This window comes from Bos javanicus, chromosome 5, assembly GCF_032452875.1.
Source record: "Bos javanicus breed banteng chromosome 5, ARS-OSU_banteng_1.0, whole genome shotgun sequence".
NCBI lineage: Eukaryota > Metazoa > Chordata > Mammalia > Artiodactyla > Bovidae > Bos > Bos javanicus.
The window spans coordinates 59,965,086-59,986,720 of NC_083872.1; the positions used below are offsets into that span (position 1 = coordinate 59,965,086).

The 21,635-nt window shown below is 37.0% G+C and overlaps 1 protein-coding gene and 2 pseudogenes across 1 annotated transcript; all 3 read left to right on the forward strand.

Annotated features, from left to right (window-relative positions):
• The first annotated feature begins 6,652 nt into the window (after positions 1 to 6,652).
• LOC133248915 (endogenous retrovirus group K member 25 Env polyprotein-like) lies at positions 6,653 to 9,408 on the forward strand (annotated as a pseudogene).
• Positions 9,409 to 10,673: 1,265 nt separating this feature from the next.
• Positions 10,674 to 11,665, forward strand: LOC133248732 (olfactory receptor 9K2-like; annotated as a pseudogene).
• Positions 11,666 to 15,380: 3,715 nt separating this feature from the next.
• LOC133248733 (olfactory receptor 9K2-like) lies at positions 15,381 to 16,367 on the forward strand. The gene has a single exon (XM_061419058.1). The coding sequence runs from the start codon at positions 15,396 to 15,398 to the stop codon at positions 16,365 to 16,367; it is 972 nt and encodes a 323-aa protein (XP_061275042.1). The 5' UTR covers positions 15,381 to 15,395.
• The last annotated feature ends 5,268 nt before the right edge of the window (positions 16,368 to 21,635 follow it).

A 21,635-nucleotide genomic window follows, 5' to 3' on the forward strand; every position in this document is an offset into this window, starting at 1 on the left:
GCAAGCAGAGGATCTGAATATCCATTTTTCACAAAGACATATGATTGTCAACAGGCCTTAATTAACCTTAATTAGTATTCTCCTTTTTAAAATATCTAAACTGCTTTCTCTTCCTCTACTGGTTAAACTTTTACTAATACTGTATTATAATAAAAAGAAGACCTGGTGCCACTTCATTTTGCTGTTTATACACTTATAAAACCCAGATAAAATATAAAAATGCTTTTTTTTTTTAAATTTAGACAGTTATTTTCTTAAAAACAAAATTAAATTACAAACATATTTAGGAAAAATGACATTCTTAGAAAATTAGGCTTGTTAAGTAGCATACTATGACTGTGACTTTAATGTAGTCTTTCAGTCACCATGTAGTTTTGAAAGAATTTTCAAATATAGATTCTGATCTTTAACTATTTTTACAAAGGATTTTTTTAAATGTATTGAATACTATCATACCTTCCATTATATTATCTAACTGTTTTGTATTTAAATATAGAAATATATAGAATTATCAACCATTATCTCACTTTGAATTTGTGATAGGGCATTTGCCATATCATGAAATATACCTACATTAAGAAGCATCAGTTCAGTTCAGTTCAGTCGCTCAGTCGTATCCCACTCTGCAACCCCATGAATCGCAGCACAGCAGGCCTCACTGTCCATCACCAACTCCCGGAGTTCACTCAGACTCACGTCCATTGAGTCAGTGATGCCATCCAGCCATCTCATCCTCTGTCATCCCCTTCTCCTCCTGCCCCCAATCCCTCCCAGCATCAGAGTCTTTTCCAATGAGTCAACTCTTTGCATGAGGTGGCCAAAGTATTGGAGTTTCAGCTTTAGCATCATTCGTTCAAAAGAAATCCCAGGGTTGATCTCCTTCAGAACGGACTGGTTGGATCTCCTTGCAGTCCAAGGGATTCTCAAGAGTCTTCTCCAACACCACAGTTCAAAAGTATCAATTCTTCGGCGCTCAGCCTTTTTCATAGTCCAACTCTTACATCCATACATGACCACAGGAAAACCATAGCCTTGACTAGACGGACTTTTGTTGGCAAAGTAATGTCTATGCTTTTCAATATGCTATCTAGGTTGGTCATAACTTGCCTTTCAAGGAATAAGCTTCTTTTAATATAATGGCTGCACTCACCATCTGCAGTGATTTTGGAGCCCTAAAAATAAAGTCTGACACTGTTTCCACTGTTTCTCCATCTATTTCCCATGAAGTGATGAGACCAGATGCCATTATCTTCGTTTTCTGAATGTTGAGCTTTAAGCAAACTTTTTCACTCTCCACTTTCACCTTCATCAAGAGGCTTTTCAGTTCCTCTTCACTTTCTGCCATTAGGGTGGTGTCATCTGCATATCTGAGGTTACTGATATTTCTCCTGGCAATCTTGATTCCAGTTTGTGTTTCTTCCAGTCCAGCGTTTCTCATGATGTACTCTGAATATAAGTTAAATAAGCAGGGTGACAATATACAGCCTTGACGTACTCCTTTTCCTATTTGGAACCAGTCTGTTGTTCCATGTTCAGTTCTAACGGTTGCTTCCTGACCTGCATACAGATTTCTCAAGAGGCAAGTCAGGTGGTCTGGTATTCCCATCTCTTTCAGAATTTTCCACAGTTTATTGTGATCCCCACAGTCAAAGGCATTGGCATAGTCAATAAAGCAGAAATTGATGTTTTTCGGGAACTCTCTTGCTTTTTCCATGATCCAGCGGCTGTTGGCAATTTGATGTCTGGTTGGTCTGCCTTTTCTAAAACCAGCTTTGTTGGGAAGTGCAGTGCAAAATATCCTTGAAGGAGAAGGTCCTTGGGAAAATGGTGGAGGGCCAGAAGTACCCAGGCTTTGCGATAGCTGAAAAACATCTCCTGCTTTTAGCTATGCTTGGCGCCAAGATTTAATAGTATTAAAGATGTTGCTTGAGAAAATGGGTCATGGGATAAACACCTGGGTCATTTAGAATGTGCTGTCCTTGAAATATCTTTTACTGATTATGTCTTAAGCTCATACACGCTCTGCTAGCCATATACTCTATGCTCTTTGTTCCTGCTTCTATAAAAAGGCTCGACTGCAGAAATAAATTTGTCAGTCCTTGCAAGAGAGTGTCCGAGTGTTGTTCTTTCAGGTCTGTCATTTCCAAGTCGGGGAGAAAATCCCCATTAGTGGCGCCATGAACAGGGACATGAAAGGAAGCCTGAACAAAGCGACGAGCCCTGCAGAAAGAGGTAAGCAGGATGGGACAACATAGCAATAAGATTCCTTTCATTTCTATTATGCATCATTTTCTGAAACAAAATAGTATTAATATTTCAAGAGATCAATTTAACGACTGCTATCATATTTTACTGGAACAATTCATGGTTCCCAGAAGAGGGGACACTCAATCTAGACATATAGAAAAAGGTTAAAAGTAATGATTTTTGAGCATATCGGCAAGGGTTACATGATCACTCATACGGGCTATCATAGAACAAATTGAAGGGCATAACGTTGATTTGGAAGTAAAGACTATTCAGTCCCTACATGAATATGAGCTTAAGGAACAAGATATGCAAGGTGCTTTGAAATATAAGAATGTTATGCTCAATCAGACACAATCCTTAGAAAAACAACTTAGATACATATATATATATATATATATACAGGATGTGTCAAAACTGAAGCCACTTAGAACGGAAGTCATTTCATTCAATGGACAGCCCAAATCTGAGATTTTTCCTTCTGCTCCACCTGTAACAGCAGTTGCTAACTTTGCTCATACTAATCATTTCACTCCTCCTCGGGAGAGGCCTGCTTGTGCTTTTACTTTCCCAATACAGTTTAATCAACCTGCCCAAGGCCAAAATACTTGGGCTAATCTAGATTTTGGCATGTTGTCTAGCTTTAAGAAAGCATGCATTCTATATGGACCTACTTCTCCTTACTGTGTAGAATTCCTCAGAGGATGGGCTGATCATTGGATGCCATATGATTTTTTTCAAATAGCAAAGATGGTTCAAAATCTTCAACAATTACTTTAATGGCAAATATGGATTAATGATGAGGCCCAACAAATGATGATTGACCAACAATGTCGTGGTAACCCTTCCAATTTAACCTATGATATACTCACTGGAACAAGAGCCATGGCCTATATGATTACACAATTAGCTAATATTACGCCTCAGATGTTACATTTCATTAAAAAAACTGCCTACAAGGCGTGGCCAAGGTTGATAGCATGAACTCTGATGGTTCATTTGTTAAGATTATTCAAGGACATGAGGAGGAATATTCTCAATTTATAGGGAAATTAAAGGATGCAATCGAAAAATCTATTAAGGATGTGACTTTACAAAATATTATTTTAAAACAACTTGCTTTTGAAAACTCTAATGAGGAATGTCAATCCGTGCTTAGACCAATTCGAGAGACTGGCCCTCTTATGGAATATTTGAAAGCTTATAAGGATATCGGATCTATGTCCCATAGAGCACAATTGGTGGCATTAGAAACCTTTAATGTACAGAAAGCTGCTAATGCCAAATGTTTTAACTGCGGGAAGGCCAACCATATGAAAAAACAATGCCACCTGCCAACACAGGGCCAAAAAAAATACTACTACTTCTAATAAGAAGATACCCCCAGGAGTATGTCCAAGATGTAAAAAGGGGTTCCATTGGCTGAATGAATGTCATTCTAAATTTGATAAGGATGGAAACACATTGACCCCCGATGCACAACAAAAACAACAGGGAAACTAATAAAGGGGCCATCCTCTAGCCCCATTACAAAAGGAGGACCCAACGTATGATGCTACAAGCAGCTACATCTAAGAGTGCTTGCATTGATATACCTAGTCCTTATGACATGAATTAATGGAATCATATAACCCCCACAAAATTCCCACCGGATATTATGGCCCAATTCCATCTGGGATGGTGGGACTAATTTTGGGACATAAGCTGCACAATGAAAGGTTTAATGGTATTAACTGATGTTATGGATGAAGATTATAAAGGGGAAATACATGTTATGGTAAATATTGTGAAAATGGGGAATATACATTTACAAAAAGGGGAACATTTTGCACAATTATTACTTTTACCATATGTCAAACCAATGAAAGCATCTGATAAAATTTGGCAGGGAGGCTTTGGTAATACCAACCTTACTGCTGCACTATCCACCTTGTTAAAGGAACATCAGAAACCCATGCTCACTTTACGAATACGGGGAAAAAATTTCACAGGCATGCTAGACACCAGAGCTAACATTTTAATCATTAGAGGGGAAAAATAACCCCTTGATTGAGGTAAAATTGTGGCTCCTTCTAGACTACTAGGAGTGGATAAAACTGATGTAATAAAAAAGAAATCAAGAAAATGGCAAATGTTGATAGATCTAAGAAATATTTATAATACTATAATTCTTATGGGGCCATTACAACCTAAATTACCCTCCCCTTCCATGGTACCAAAAGGCTAATCTATAATTACTATTTTACAAGATTGCTTTTTTACTTAACTTTGCATCCTAAAGATAGAAAACATTTTGCTTTTTCAGTTCCTTCTATAAATCACATGGCTCCTGTTAAAAGATTTCAATGGAAGGTTCTACCTCAGGGAATGATGAACTCTCCTACCATTTGCCAATATCTCATATCTGTTTTATTACAACCCATTAGAGATAAATATCCTACTGCTTTCATAATTCATTACATGGATGGTATACTTCTCTCCATGGAATCTGAACTCTGTTTACAACAGTTATATAATGAAGTTACTATTACTCTTCAAAATCATGGCCTGCTTGTTGTGCCAGATAAAATTCAATTGAAAGCACCCTTTAATTATTTAAGACATGCTATGGAAGAATCTAAAATCAAACCTCAAAAATCTCAAATTTCTGTGCAGTCTCTACGCACGCTGAATGATTTTCAAAAGTTGCTAGAAGATATTAATTGGCTACAGCCATCTGTTGGCATCCCCACCTATGCCTTACAAAATCTATTTAAAATTTTAAAGGGATCCCTTAACCCTAATAGCCCTAGGCAGCAAACAAAAGAGGCCAGAGAAGAGCTAGCTTTAATGGAGGAACACATTCAACAATCTTTCTCAACTCGGCTAGATCATGATCAACCAGATTCTTTACATATATTCCCCACTGAACATTCGCCCACTGCAATTATAGCTCAACACAGCCCAATAGAATGGGTATATTTATACACTAAACAGTCTAAAAAAATCATATCGTATATTGAGAAAATAGGGCAATTAATTGTGTCAGGGAGAAGCCACGTACAAACTTTGTCTGGATTTGGTCCATATGCAATACACGTCCCCTTGACAAAAAAAGGAATTGCAAATTGCCTTACAGTATAACCTGACCATGCAAATAGCATTAAATGATTTTCAAAATGTTATCTCATTTCATTTGCCAAAAGGAAAATTATGGGACTTTCTACAATGTACAATTATAACTAATATCATTGCATCCCAGCCTATTTCCAATGCACCCACCTATTTCACTGATGGCAACAAGAAAGGCATAACAGGGATTGTCGGCCCTAATATCAAAGAGAAATTACCCACTACCTGTTCTTCAGTACAGAGAATTGAATTGTATGCTTTATATGCTCTTTTGTCTCTTCAACCATTATCCTTCAACGTATATACTGATTCCAAATACCTTGCTTCCCTTTTTCCCGACTTTGTTACCGCCTTTTTATACAATCTAGATGAAGAATTATATACTCTTTTTTCACAAACTCAAGCCTTAATTCACTCACGTACAGAACCTGTCTTCATTGAACATATACGTGCTCATTCAGGTTTACCTGGCCCTCTGGTTGCAAGAAATGATTCCATTGACAGGCTCATAGCTCCCGTCTTTACGTCTGCCGGTGACAAACATGCTAATCTTCATACCAATGCTAACAGATTGCACTCTAAATACCATATTCCTCTCACTGAAGCAAGGCATGTTATTAAAACCTGTGATGTCTGCGCCCCTCTGCACTTACAAACTACGATTTCAGGAGTTAACCCCCAAGGCCAACAGCCTAATTCCCTTTGGCAGTCTGACTTCACTCAGTGCTCCCTAGGAAAGTTTTCTTTGCTTTTTGTCTCAATAGATACATTTTTCCAGCTTTACCTGGGCAATACCTGTCTCTTCAGAATCCAGCAAACACGCCATTTCCACACTCTTACTCACCTTCCCCCTTATGGGGATTCCCTCAGTCCTGAAAACAGACATGGACCTGCATTTACCTCACACTCGTTTCATTCATTTTTATCGGAATGGAACATCACACACATTACAGAAAAAGCCTATAATCCCCAAAGTCAAGCCATTATTGAAAGAGCCCACCACACTCTAAAAACTCATTTATTAAAACAGAAAGGGGGAATTTAGAATAGGAGGTACACTTCTTATCCTATGAACCCTCAATTATTATTATCTTTAATTCTTTATTCCCTAAATTTTTTAAACTTAACAAAAAATAATTCTGACACTCGTGTAGATAGACATTTTGCAGAAGACAGAAACAGCAAATTAGAAATCAATACACCAATATGGTATAAGCAATTCAATCAATGGTTGCCAGGAATCTTATGACTCCTAGGCAAGGGTTATGGCCTTGTCGTTGCAGATGGAGAAGAAATCTGGGTTCGCTTCACCATGTCCATTACCGAGAAGGACCCCAAGACCGGACTCCCTTGGCAAGTGACGAAGCTGACGCGAAGGGTCTCGTCAATGACCTTGAAGGAGCCAATGAAGAAACGCCATTGTCTGAATCCTTACCTGACATGGGCTCAAGTGAAAAACATGACTCGTCAGGCTGAGCAAACACTGAAGAACACTGGAACTCCTATGACTCCAGATAAGCTGTTTCTGGCAATGTTAACTGTTCTTTCCTGTTCCTCTGGGGTAAGTGTGGAATATATTTATTGGACATATATACCTAATCCACCTTTGTTATCCATAGTGGATTGGGTTGACAAAGCCGCTATGGTATTCACCAACGATAGTCTGCACTTCCCTGCCCCATGGTCAATGCAGGGGTCAATTCATGAAGAAGATGAAGGAAAAGAGATAAATGTTTCAATTGGATTTAAGGCACTACCTATATGCTTTGGAGTTCACTCTTTGTGCATGACTATATTCCCACAATGGTGGGCTTACTCTGTACACAATGTTTCTGCCTACAGTATAGGAATGTTTGCAACTGCATCCTTCCTCTTAAATGGTTCTGAAAGACATTATCCTGGACAAATAGCTAACTATACAGACTCACTTTTCCAGCCTGCAGAACTAATATGTGATGCTGTATCTTGGAGAAAGAAATGATCAATTCAACCACTATATTGGTCTAACTGCCGGGAACAGTTCAGGAAGGTTTCTATCAAACAACAAAATTAGTCCATATTCAAATTCATGTATTGGGGGCCCCATGGGTTATTTGTGAATTGCTCTGAGGAGGAAGAAAAAAAATCATAGCTGTTCCTGGTATCATAGAGTCAACACGTGGGGATTCCATAAGACCAGTATTAGCTTTTGGACTGATAAGGATGTATTGTTAAACTGGAATAATGGAGGGTTATCTCCACCTCGGCCCAGAATTATAGTCCCTCTTATAGGACTTGAACAATGGCATATTTGGAAGATTCCTGCTGCACTGGAATGCTTTGCCAATGTACATGGGACTGTGAAGGCTTTAAAACCCCAAAACTATAACTTTATGTATAATAGTACAGGTTATATCCAATCCTGTGTGCACCTCCCGTACATGTTTATTGTAGGTAACTTTGATATACATCTTTCTGCTAAAATTGTTAACTGTACAGCTTGTGCTTTATATACATGTTTAAACCATACTATTTCTTACATAACGCCAACATCACTATAGTCAAGCAGAGGTCTAAACCATGGCTTCCTGTCAGTTTAACAGAGCCATGGACCGACTCTGTATTCCTTTCAGTTCTGCTCAGAAATGGTCTGAAAAGGTCGAAGCACATAATAGGGTGGATTATTGCTGGCATTCTTAGTCTAATATCCATTGTTACAGTAGGAACCCTGTCTGGTATGGCATTACACAATTCTATACAAAATCATGATTTTATCACTGCATGGCACAAAGACTCTCATGATCTTTGGACTCGACAAGCCCAAATAGATCAGCAATTACAAACACGAATTAATGAGTTACAAGCTGTGATAATCCACTTAGGAGATCAAATGCAGCAACTGACTTTCCAAACACATATACGTTGTCACTGGAATTTTACGTCTTTTTGTCTGACTAACATGCCTTATAATAGCACTGAATATCCTTGGGACAAAGTTAAAGCACATTTTCAGGATCTCACAAACAACTCAAGTTTAGACATCAATCTGTTGAAACAACAAATTGCTAATTTTCAAGTTGAGGTACCTAAGGAGTTGTACAGCACTCAGTTTTACGATACTTTAACGAAAACCCTATCATCCCTAGACCCTAGAACATGGTTTTCAGGAAGCAACATTTTTATATATGTATTAATCACCCTACTTTTTCTGTCATTGATTATAGGATACAGATGTCTCTACTCAAGACTCCATGCCTCTCACAACGGAGTCCAACTAGCAGCTGCCGTGCTTAAGCTAAAAACAAAAGGAGGATATGTTGGGAAGCACAGCACAAAATAGCCCCTGACTGAGAAGGTCCTTGGGAAAATGGTGGAGGGCCAGAAGTACCCAGGCTTTGCCATAGCTGAAAAACATCTCCTGCTTTTAGCCATGCTCGGCACCAAGATTTAATAATACTAAAGATGTTGCTTGAGAAAATGGGTCATGGGATAAACATCTGGGTCATTTAGAACATGCTGTCCTTGAAATATCTTCTACTGATTATGTCTTAACCCCGTACACGCTCTGCTGGCCATATACTCTATGCTCTTTGTTCCTGCTTCTATAAAAAGGCTTGACTGCAGAAATAAATTTGTCAGTCCTTGCAAGAGACTGTCCAAGTTTTGTCCTTTCAGATTCATCATTTCCAAGTCCCGGGGAGAAAATCCCTACAAACTTGAACATCAGGAAATTCAGGGTTCATGTATTGCTGAAGCCTGGCTTGGAGAATTTTGAGCATTACTTTACTAGCAGGTGAGATGAGTGCAATTGTGCGGTAGTTTGAGCATTCTTTGGCATTGCCTTTCTTTGGAAATGGAATCAAAACTGACCTTTTCCAAAATTACAAATTGAAGTGGGATTTTTTTTTAATCATAAGTATAATTTACCACATAACGTAAAATATTTCCTTATCTAAACCTTTCCTCATATGCAAACTTTTAAATCTCTTTTCTATGCTTACCAATATGTATGTTGAGATAATACCATAAAGTTTTTCTTTGTCAGTAAAGAAAATAAAGTCCAGAAATATCCCAAAGGATATACACAACTATAGAAGGAAAAGTTCCTTGTATTTGGACTATTATTAAACTGTTCCTGAGGTTATTTCAGTCCTTATGGACGACAGCCCTGGAGTCTACACTTATGTCTCCATAATTGACTTCACGATTACTCCTCTCCCAGTGGAATCCCTCATAGAGGATGAGTAAAAGCTCAATGCTAAAATACTCTTGAAAAAGGTATCAGAGATTTAAAAACAACTGAGGTAGTTAAAAACACCACTTTTGATTCACTAGCTCATGATCACAGATTATAGACAAAAGGTTGCTATGATCTTTAAATATCCATAGTTATCCAGTTATCCTTACTTTAAGACATATCAGGTACACTAGAATTCAGGAAAGGGATTTTCTTTATGTATATCACTGAAGTTTACTTTCTCTGTCTAAAGGGTGAGATCTCTTGAATTGATGCAGCCTTGTTAGAAAGTTGTTCATTGCGGTATAAGGATTGGAATATTCACCAGCTTCTCTCTTTGCTTTTAAAGAGAGGGCCAAGTAATTATGACATGTTTTAAAATTTAATGACTATTAATGCAAGTTCAACATTTGTAATGAAGCAATTAAAATTCATGTATTTGGGAGAATGACTTTGATATGAGAAAAGGAACGTATGTTTAGAAGTAGAGTTAGAGAACTTTATCTACTCTTAGTGATTTTTGATTTTACTTAACATACCAGTATTGTCTAATCACATTTTTTCAAAGATGGCTCCAATAACAATGGAAACTAAATATATTGAGGTAAAATAAAGTAAAAATATTTCAAATATTTTTAATACTGTCATGTAATGACACAAATGCTGACTTAGCTATCATAATGGCTATAAACACTACCATAGAGATTCCATGCAATATGCTTATTTTAGATAAGATGTAATACTCCTAATTTGGATAAGATAATTTTTAACAATAAATATAGCAAGAATAGAAATTCCAAATGTGAATAATCTTAGACAATAAAATATGCTAATTTCTTGCAGAAATCCTTGCCAATGTATGATTTAAATAAAATAACCATATAACTTCTTTCATTGTTTAATGGAATAACAATTCCTGAAGTTTAGTAATATCTAAATCCAAATTCATGCATCTTATTGATGTTAAAATTGTTTTGTATACCTTTTCTCATTAAGAAGTAAATAATGTATAGCTACATTTAAGAGCATATTGATGAATTGATGACTCAAAGTCACAATTTCATTTCTTTTGCCTTTTGCCTCTCAGCAGTTGTCTGCCATGGGTGACAGGGGAACAAGCAACTACTCAGAAGTGACTGACTTCATTCTTTTCGGCTTCAGGGTCTGCCTGAAACTACACATTCTCCTCTTTCTGCTATTTCTGCTTATCTACCCCAGGATCCTTCTAGGAAATATTGGCATGATGGTCATTATTATGACTGACCCCCAGCTGAACACACCAATGTATTTTTCCCTAGGCAACCTCTCCTTCATTGATCCCTTCTATTCTTCTGTTATTGCACCCAAGGCTATGAGCAACTTCTGGTCTGAGAGCAAGTCCATCTCATTTGCAGGCTGTATTAGCCAGTTCTTTCTCTTTGCTCTCTTCATTGTGACTAAAGGATTTATCCTGGCAATCATGGCTTATGACCGCTTCATTGCCATCTGCAACCCACTCCTCTACTCTGTCCAGATGTCAACACATCTCTGTGTTCAGTTGGTGGCTGGTTCCTATTTTTTTTGGCTGTTATCAGCTCAGTTCTTCAAACCAGCATGACATTTACTTTATCCTTTTGTGCATCTCGAACCATTGACCATTTTTACTGTGATGACCGTCCACTTCAGAAGATTTCTTGTTCTGATCTCAATATTCATAAGTTGCTTTTTTTTTCTTGTGCAGCATTATCATTTTGCCTACCATAATTGTCACTATTGTGTCATACATATATATATATATATATACATATATATATATATATATATATAGTATCCACAGTTCTAAAAATATGCTCCACTGAGGGGTCAAAGAAAGACTTCTCCGCTTGTAGCTCTCACCTAGGAGTTGTGAGTGTACTCTATGGTGTTGTATTTTTTATGTATCTCACTCCTGATACATTTTCTGAGCTCAGTAAAGTGGCTTCCTTATGTTACCCCCTAGTCACTGCCATGTTGAATCCTTTGATTTACTCTTTGAGGAACAAAGATGTCAAGGAAGCTCTGAGAAAGAGCCTAGAGAAAAGTTACTTTAATTCTATTTTTACAGTGATGTAAATGAAAGTCCTGGGAATTATAACAACTTGGGGAAGCAACTGATTAAAAAGTTGTACCCATTGATCTTAGAAATATTTAAACATAAAGTTTTAATTTCTTAGAATTCCATGTATTTACAGCTGAAAAGTACATTTGGAATATGATTTGCATGTTTTTATTCAGAATGGAATGACTTTCTCTGTGCTTCATCTTCATTTTGCTTGAATTAGCAACATGTGTTATGTGGATATAAATGTACTTGGTAGAGGTAGCACAAGCTAATGTAATAAGCAAATGAAATATCATATTTACTGAAGAAATCTTTGTGAACTCTTAGTGAGAGAATCACTCTGCACTGCACAGTCTGAAGGGTGACGTGTAAGTAACTCTTAATTGCCCAGAGGCTAAATGAATTTATTTCATGGTTTCTCTGACATGAATAATTATATCTCCCTATCATTTGAATATTAATTAATCTGATAAATTTTTTTGTATATCCTTCCTTTTTACAAGAAAACTGTAATAAAATAAACAAGCAAATTTTATATTTTGTTGACGCTAACTCCTTGGAGGGAAAGTTATGACCAACCTAGATAGCATATTGAAAAGCAGAGACATTACTTTGCCAACAAAGGTCCGTCTAGTCAAGGCTATGGTTTTTCCTGTGGTCATGTATGGATGTGAGAGTTGGACTGTGAAGAAGGCTGAGCGCCGAAGAATTGATGCTTTTGAACAGTGGTGTTGGAGAAGACTCTTGAGAATCCCTTGGACTGCAAAGAGATCCAACCAGTCCATTCTGAAGGAGATCAGCCCTGGGATTTCTTTGGAAGGAATGATGAGAAAGCTGAAAGTCCAGTATTCTGGCCACCTCATGGGAAGAGTTGACTCATTGGAAAAGACTCTGATGCTGGGAGGGATGGGGGGCAGGAGGAGAAGAGCATGACAGAGGGTGAAATGGCTGGATGGCATCACTGACTCAGTGGACGTGAGTCTGAGTGAACTCCGGGAGTTGGTGATGGACAGGGAGGCCTGGCATGCTGCGATTCATGGGGTCCCAAAGAGTCGGACACGACTGAGCGACTGATCTGATCTGATGTGCCTTAGTGAGAATTATTTTATCAATCCAATATTTATTGAATTTTGATGTACTCTTTACCCTATAAAAATTCCTAGGCATAAGTAATTTCTCTACTTGAGGTCACAGTAATTGAGGGGAAATATCTGACTAGAGAGCTAACATGCCATATGTTAAACCAAGTGAATACAAGCAAATATAGAAATACGTATAGAGTGCAGTCTTTAGAGATGAGTGATCTAAATGATCAATGAAAGATTAAAAACTTCCTGAAATTCAGTTTTTTATTTTAATGCGCAAGAAAGGGAGCAAGAGAAACTTAGAAGGAAATTCATGGAACTCATACAGACCTATATAACAAGACAAGGAAGATTTCTTTTATTCTGCAGGCAGCAGGGAAGCACTGTGGATTTCTAAAAGGATATATTGTGTTCAAATTTGTATTTTAGAAAAATTGCATTTTAACTTTGGGTAGCTAAATATTCATAGAAGAAAATAATCACAGAAAGCCTCTGATTATCCAAATGAGAGGTTATCATTGTTTTAATGACAGCAGTCTTACATGAGACAGTGAAGAGAGGGAATATCTTTTAAACCATGGATAAACTAAGCTGAATATTGGGGTGGTTAATAAAATGAGGTCTGGTGGAAGATAATAATTATTTCATGTTTAAAAATCTCTCCCTGGGAAAATGTTGCCTCATAAAATAAGGAAGAAAATATGATTAACAATATTTAACCATTAAGAGTTAAGAAAATATTCTCAGAACTCAGACTGAGCTTTCAAATTCTGCTTTTGCCTATGTGTTCCAAGGTCAACTGTCTTGACTTTGCAGAAACTCTGGTTTCTCAGTTTAATATACCTAACTATCCTTATTTAATATTTTCCTGTTTAAAATATCCAACCTACTTTCTCTTCCTAAACTGATTAAGCTTTTACTAATACTGAATTATAATAAAAGAGAAGCTCTGGTCCCACATCATTTTTGCTATCTATACACTTTAAAAACTCAGATAAATTCTAAACATAATTTTTAAATTAAAAACTGGTTTTTAAAAATAATATTAAAATTAACTGATAAAAATATTTTAGAAAAATGACACTCTTATCAAGTTGGGCTTACTAAATAGAGTAGTATGTCTCTGATGTTGATGTAGTCCTTTAGTCACACTGCAGTTTTAAAGGAATTTTTAAATAGAGATCCTAATCTCATAAGTGTTTTTGCTAAAGATATAAAGTTAATTGTATGAATGCTATCTTTCCTTCAGTATATTTTTTAACTGTTTGGTATTTAAATATAGGAAAACAGCATTAGCAACCATCATCTGTCTTTGAATTTGTGATTTAGAGAGCATTTGTCATATCCTGAGGCATTTGTCATATCCTGAAACATAGGTATATCAAGATATACAGGTAATAATTTGAAGTGAATTTTTCTCTTTTTCCCTTGTTTTTGACTATTATTAGACTATTTGTTTGTATCTAAGGTTATTTCAGTCCTCATGGACAACAGCCCAAGAGTCTTCACTTATGGCACCATAATTGACTTTACGATTACTCCTCTCCCAGTGGAATCCGTCACAGAAGATGAGCAAAAATTCAATGCTGAAATATCCTGAGGAAGGTTTCACAGGCTTTAAATAACTAACACCATCATAAACACCACTACCCATACTCTAGCTCATGATCATGGTCTCTGGACGATGCAAGTTGCTATGGTCTTTAAATATCCATGGTTACCCACGTATATTTATCTTAAAACACCTAAGGTGTAACAGAATTCAGGAAAGGGATTTCCCTTTATGTATATCAGTGAAGTTTACTTGCATTATCTAAACAGTGAGATCTCTTGAATCGATGGAGCCTTGGTAGAAAGTCATTCACTGCAGTGTAAGGATTGGAATATTCACTACCTTCTTTCTCTGCCTAAAAAGAAGTTTAAATGACTGTGATATTTGTTAAATGAGTGTTAATGGAAATGAAATATTTATAATGAGGCAATAAAAATGTATATATTGGGAGAATGGCTTTGACCTGAGAAAAGGAAAATATTTGAAAATTTCATTAGAGAACTTGATCTTCACTTAGTGATTTTTGGATGTTATTAACTATGCCAAAAATGTCTATTTTACTGTATTTTCAAAGATGGCCTACATGAATAAAGAAAATGAAATATATTGAGCTAAAATAAGGTAAAAATATTTTCAATTTATTTACTACTGTCATGTAATGAATCAAACACTAACTTCGCTCTCATGAGGGCTATAAACACTATCATATATATTACATGAGATATATTCATTTTAAATAATGTGCATTCTACAATTTTAGATGAAGAAAGTCTCTAGCTATACATAGTTTAAGAATAGAAATTTAGAATGTGAGTGATTTTAGGCAATAAAATAGGCTAATTTCTTGCAGAAATACCTGCCAGTTATGATTTAAATAAAATAACCAAAGAACATCTTTTCACTGCTTAATAGAATTACAGTATAAGAAGCCTACTGACTTCTACTTTAAATTCTTGCATCTTCCTGACATTAAAATTGTTTTGTATGCAATATCTTATTAAGCAGTAAATAATTTAATTCTCCATTTAAGAAAGTATTAACAGCACTAGAATCAAAGCCACAGTTTCATTTATTTTGCCTTGTGCTTCTCAGCAGATTTCTGCCATGGGTGACAGGGAAACAAGCAACCACTCAGAAGCGACTGAGTTCATTCTTGTTGGCTTCAGGGTCCGCCCAGAGTTTCACATCCTCCTCTTCCTGCTTTTTCTACTTGTCTATGCCATGATCCTTCTAGGAAATATTGGCATGATGGTCATTATTATGACTGATCCCCGGCTGAACACACCAATGTATTTCTTCCTAGGCAACCTGTCCTTCGTTGATCTCTTCTATTCATCTGTTATTGCACCTAAGGCTATGATCAACATCTGGTCTGAGAGCAAGTCCATCTCCTATGCAGGCTGTGTGACCCAGCTGTTTCTCTTTATCCTCTTCATTGTGACCGAGGGGTTTCTCCTGGCAGTCATGGCTTATGACCGCTTCATTGCCATCTGCAACCCACTCCTCTACTCTGTGCAGATGTCAGCACATCTCTGTGTTCAATTTGTGGCTGGTTCCTATTTTTTTGGCTGTATCAGCTCAGTTCTTCAGACCATCATGACATTTACTTTATCCTTTTGTGCTTCTCGGAACATTGACCATTTTTACTGTGATGAGCGTCCACTTCTGAGGATTTCTTGTTCTGATCTCTACATTCCTAATATGGTATCCTTTTTCCTATGCACCATTATCATTTTGCCTACCATAATTGTCATTACTGTGTCTTATATATATATTGTATCCACAGTTCTAAAAATACGCTCCACTGAGGGGCGAAAGAAAGTCTTCTCCACTTGCAGCTCTCACCTGGGAGTCGTGAGTGTACTGTATGGTGCCATCATCTTTATGTATGTCATCCCTGACAGATTTCCTGAGCTGAGTAAAGTGGCCTCCTTGTGTTACACCCTGGTCACTCCCATGTTGAATCCTTTGATTTACTCTCTGAGAAACAAAGATGTCAAAGAAGCTCTGAGGAAGATCCTGGGGAAAAAACTATTTTTATTTAATTCTATATTAACTGAAAATAGAGTTAAGTAAACGTAATATTCTGAAAGAGCTGAGCTTTATAATAACTTAGAGAATCACTGATTCAGATCTATTTTTAATATTTGTTTATTTTAATTGGAGGTTAATTACTTTACAATATTGTATTGGTTTTACCATACATCAACATGAATCCGCGACAGGTATAAACGTATTCCCCATGCTGAACCCTCTCCCACCTCCCTCCTTGAACCATTCCGCTGGGTCCTCCCAGTGAACCAGACCCAAGCATCCAGTATCATGCATCGAACCTGGACTGGTGATTCGTTTCATATATGATATTACACATGTTTCAGTGCCATTCTCCCAAATCATCCCACCATCTCCCTCTCCTACAGAGTCCAAAAGACTGTTCTCTACATCTGTGTCTCTTTTGCTGTCTCGCTTACAGGGTTATCATTACCATCTTTCTAAATTCCATATACGATTCAAAACTTAAGAGACTTTATTTGTTTGAATCGCATATGTGAAGAATATATACTTTGAAAGATGTATTTGGAACTAATCAGAATACATACATCAGGAAGATGGACTCTATTTTGTCTGGCTGTTGATTTTGGAATGGACTGACTTTCTCTGTACTTCCTTTTGGATAATGATAATGGTTTCCATGTAATTTGTTTTTAAGACATATATATACCAACTTCTGACACTTTGAGGCTGTTGTTTGGGATGTATTGTTTATCTTGAGTCAGTACCATATGTTATATATATATATATATATACACTTGGTAAAGGTAACACAGTCTGATGTATTAAGAAAGACAGAACAAAATACCAGATTTACTAAAGAAATCTTTGTGAATGTCTAGTGAGAGAATCAGATACTCTGCAGTACACAGTCTCAAGTGTGAAACGTAAGTAACTCTTAATTTTCCAGAGGTTAACCAAGTGACACATTTATCTCATGTGTTCTCTGGCTTGAATCATTATTATTTCTCCCTTTCATTTGAATATATACTAAGCTGATAAATTGTTTTTTAAAATTGTACCTGTTCACAAGGAAATTGTAATAAAAGTAAACAAGAGTAAAGATAATTCATATTTTGTTATATATGCCTTAGTGAGAATTCATTAGTCAAATTAATACTTACTTAATTTTTATATACTCTGTGCCCTATAAAAATTCCCAATTTTAAATGATTTCTGTACTTGAGCTCACATTAATTGATGGAAAAAATAGCTAAATGGATAGCTATTAATAAAATGTCATATGATAAACCCAGTGAATAAAGTGAGTGAAAGTTGCTCAATTATGTCCGACTTTTTGCAACTCTATGGACAGTCCATGGAATTCTCTAGTCCAGGATACTGGAGTGGGTATCTCCTCCCTTCTCCAGGGGATCTTCCCAACCCAGGGATTGAACCCAAGTCTTCCACATTGCAGGCAGATTCATTACCAGCTAAGCCACAAGGGTAAAAATTATGAAGACAGAGCAGCTTCTATAGATGAGTGATATAAATGACCAGGGAAAAATTCATAAGTAAATTTGTAAACATAAATAAACCTCAGCAAAGATAAATAGAAAACTTTCTGTGCAAAGGCAATTAAATAATGATATGTTAAACTTCCAAAAATTTAATTCCTGATATTAATGTAAAAGAGAGGGAGTGAAATTTAAGACTTAAAAGGAAATTCATGGAAATTGTGTACATCTATATAAGAAGACAAGGAGGTTGACTTATTTTCTGCGGACCACAGGGAAGCAATAGGGATTTTTCTTTAAAGAATATATTGTGTTCAAACCGACATTTTAGAAAAATCATGTTGGTAACTTGTGGAAGATAAATATTCATAGAAGAAGATAATCACTGTCTTATGACAGTGGAGAGAGGGAATACCTTTAAAATTATAGATAAACTAAACTGAATATTAATGGTTGATAAAGCTAAAACAAGGTAGAAGTGAGTAATGACTTCTAATGTTTGAGCATCTCTAACTGGGGAAATACCACCTAATAAAATGAGAAGAAAAGTATGAACAATAATAGTTAATCATTAAGAGTTAACAAAATAAAGTCAGATCAGACTGAGCTTTCTCATCCTGGTTTGCCTATGTGCTTGATAGTCAACTGTCTTGACTTTACAGAAACTCTTATTTCTCAGTTGAATAAAAGAATACTAAGGTCCAGTGAGCAAAGAACCTGTGCCTGGGATTTCGGTGAGGTGAAACTGAAAAGAATTACGAATTTCTTGAAGGCTTGTTCCATTATAGGACTCAGCGCGTTGCATGAAAGTTTCTGTATTTTACAAGCAAAAGGGTGCTAGTAAAACATGCCTAAATAAACTGAAGACCACATTTATCTAAAACACTATTACTACTTTAATCTCATCTTGTGGCATCCCATTACATTTATAATTATAGCTAATTGTAGAGTCATAACTAGCTAATTTTACTAAATGGGAGTGTTCATGGTATTTAATCCTCACTCAGCTGCTGCTACACTAACAACAATTATATTTAAAAATTTAGCCTCCTTTTAATATTCCATTTTTAATATAGGAAATATCTAAATAAATTGTTAGTTAAAAATAACAAATATATCATTATTATGAATAAGCAAAACTAAATTTTCTATTTTATTGTGCAGCTTCCTATTCTTCCAGTGAAGATGAAATCTTTAAAAAAAAACATGTGTCTGAATTATTGCTCAAAAATATAAATTCTTGGATCTAAAGAAGACCTGCACATTATTTTTTTAAACACTTTATTGAGGAATAATTGGTTTGAAATAAACAGTATGTATTTAAATTGAAGAACTCTGTGAGTTTTGTGGCCAATGAAATCACTACCACATCAAGATACAGAATATTTCCTTCATTTCCAAATGGTTGATTAGGCCTCCTTTCAAGCCATTCTTCCCTCCAAACCCATCTCCAGATAACCAGTGATCTGGATGGTATGTAATAGAATCATAGAGCATGTCATCTTTTCTCTCAGGCTTCTTCGCTGTGTAAAATGATTTTCAGATTTCTTCATTTTGTCATGTATAAGTAACCCTTCTTTTTACTGCTGAGTAATTTTCCATTTTCCATTGTACATATAACCAAATTTTGTTTATGCACTCTTAAATAAATGGGCAATTGATGTTTGATCAGCTTTTAGATATTGCGAATACAGCTGATATGTGTTCATATGTGTTTGCCTAGTTTGTTTTCCTTATCTTTGCTGATTTTTGAAGTTTGAGATTCTGAGATCTCATAATATATATGTTTGATTTGAAGAGACTACCAGGGAAATATCTGAAAATAAAGAACAAACAAAAAAATTATTTGCTGAACAAAATCTACTAAATCTCAGGAAGACTGAGAATCTATGACATTTGAGCCAGGACCCATTCCTTCCCTGCCATCTCTCGTCCCAACAGAGCTGAAAGTGCACTCAGGCAAGTACAGGCAGGGACATAGAGATGCCACTGCCCCTGGGTCACAGTCAAAGGCTACGATGTCCCCTTGATTGTTGTTGCTGCAAACATTACTTGTCTCCTCCAGCTCCACATTGAACAAGGTCTATTCAATGCAAGGGTAGCTAAAACATATGATGATCTCTACCCAGCCCCCATTCAAAAGCTCTACCCTAAGAATGCCAGGCCAAGAGTACTGGGCCCCAATTCCAGCTGCTCCCATTCTCTTAAAGGACAGAAGTTTTGTGCTCAGAACACCATAGGCTAGTGATCTCACTCAGAAAACTTCTTGTAAAGCAGGAGTGTCATTCTAAGCAAACTGGACCACTGTACCTGCTTGTTGGTTTTACCTAGAAAGCAAGTTGTACCATGATAGTGGAGGCCTCCACAGTTCTCTCCACTTGAACTGACTCTATTTAGAAAAACATGTGTAGGCAATTCAAGCTTATGGGAACTCCAAAACTTAATAAATATTTGGTACAAGCAATTAAGAGGAGACTAGTGGTCGCATGAGAGTGATAAGCTAACTGTAGACCAACCACAAGGCTATCTGGTGCACAGGGCCTTGCTAAGTAAGTTTGGTTCATTTAGTTGCTCAGTCATATCCGACTCTTTGCAACCCCATGACCTGCAACACACCAGGCCTCTCTGTCCATCACCAACTCCCAGAGTCCACCCAAACCCATGTCCATTGAGTCGGTGGCACAATTCAACCATCTCATCCTCTGTCATTGCCTTCTCCTCCTGCACCCACTCTTTCCCAGCATCAGGGTCTTTTCAAATAAGTCAGCTTTTCACATTAGGTAGCCAAAGTATTGGAGTTTCATCTTTATCATCAGTCCTTCCAATGAACACCCAGGACTGATCTCCTTTTGGATGGACTGGTTGGATCTCCTTGCAGTCCACGAGATTCTCAAGAGTCTTTTCCAACACCACAGTTCAAAAGCATCAATTCTTCACCACTCAGCTTTCTTTATAGTCCAAATCTCACATTCATACATGGCGACTGGAAAAACCATAACTTTGACTCACGGACCATTCTTGACAAAGTAATGTCTCTGCTTTTTAATATGCTGTCTAGGTTGGTCATAACTTTCCTTCCAAGGACTAAGGGTCTTTTAATTTCATAGCTGCAATCACCATCTGCAGTGATTTTGGAGCCCAGAGAAATAGTCAGCCACTGTTTCCCCATCTATTTGTCATGAAGTGACGGGACCGGATGCCATAATCTTAGTTTTCTGAATGTTAAGCTTTTGGCCAACTTTTTCACTCTCCTCTTTCACTTTCATCAAGAGGCTCTTTAGTTCTTCACTTTCTGCCAGAAGGGTGGTGTCATGTGCATATCTGAGGTTATTGATATTTCTCCCGGCAAACTTGATTTCAACTTGTGCTTCCTCCAGCCCAGCGTTTCTCATGATATACTCTGCATCAGATCAGTTCAGTTCAGTTGCTCAGTCGTGTCCGATTCTTTGCGACCCCATGAACCGCAGCATTTCAGTCCTTCCTGTCCATCACCAACTCCCGGAGTTCACCCAAACCAACGTCCATCGAGTCAGTGATGCCATCCAGCCATCTCATCCTCTGTCATCCCCTTCTCCTCCTGCCCCCAATCCCACCCAGCATCAGAGTCTTTTCCAATGAGTCAACTCTTCGCATGAGGTGGCCAAAGTACTGGAGTTTCAGCCTTAGCATCATTCCTTCCAAAGAAATCCCAGGGCTGATCTCCTTCAGAATGGACTGGCTAGATCTCCATGCAGTCCAAGGGACTCTCAAGAGTCTTCTCCAACACCACAGTTCAAGTATTCTGCATATAAATAAATAAATTAATAAATCGGGTGACAACATACGGCTCTGACAT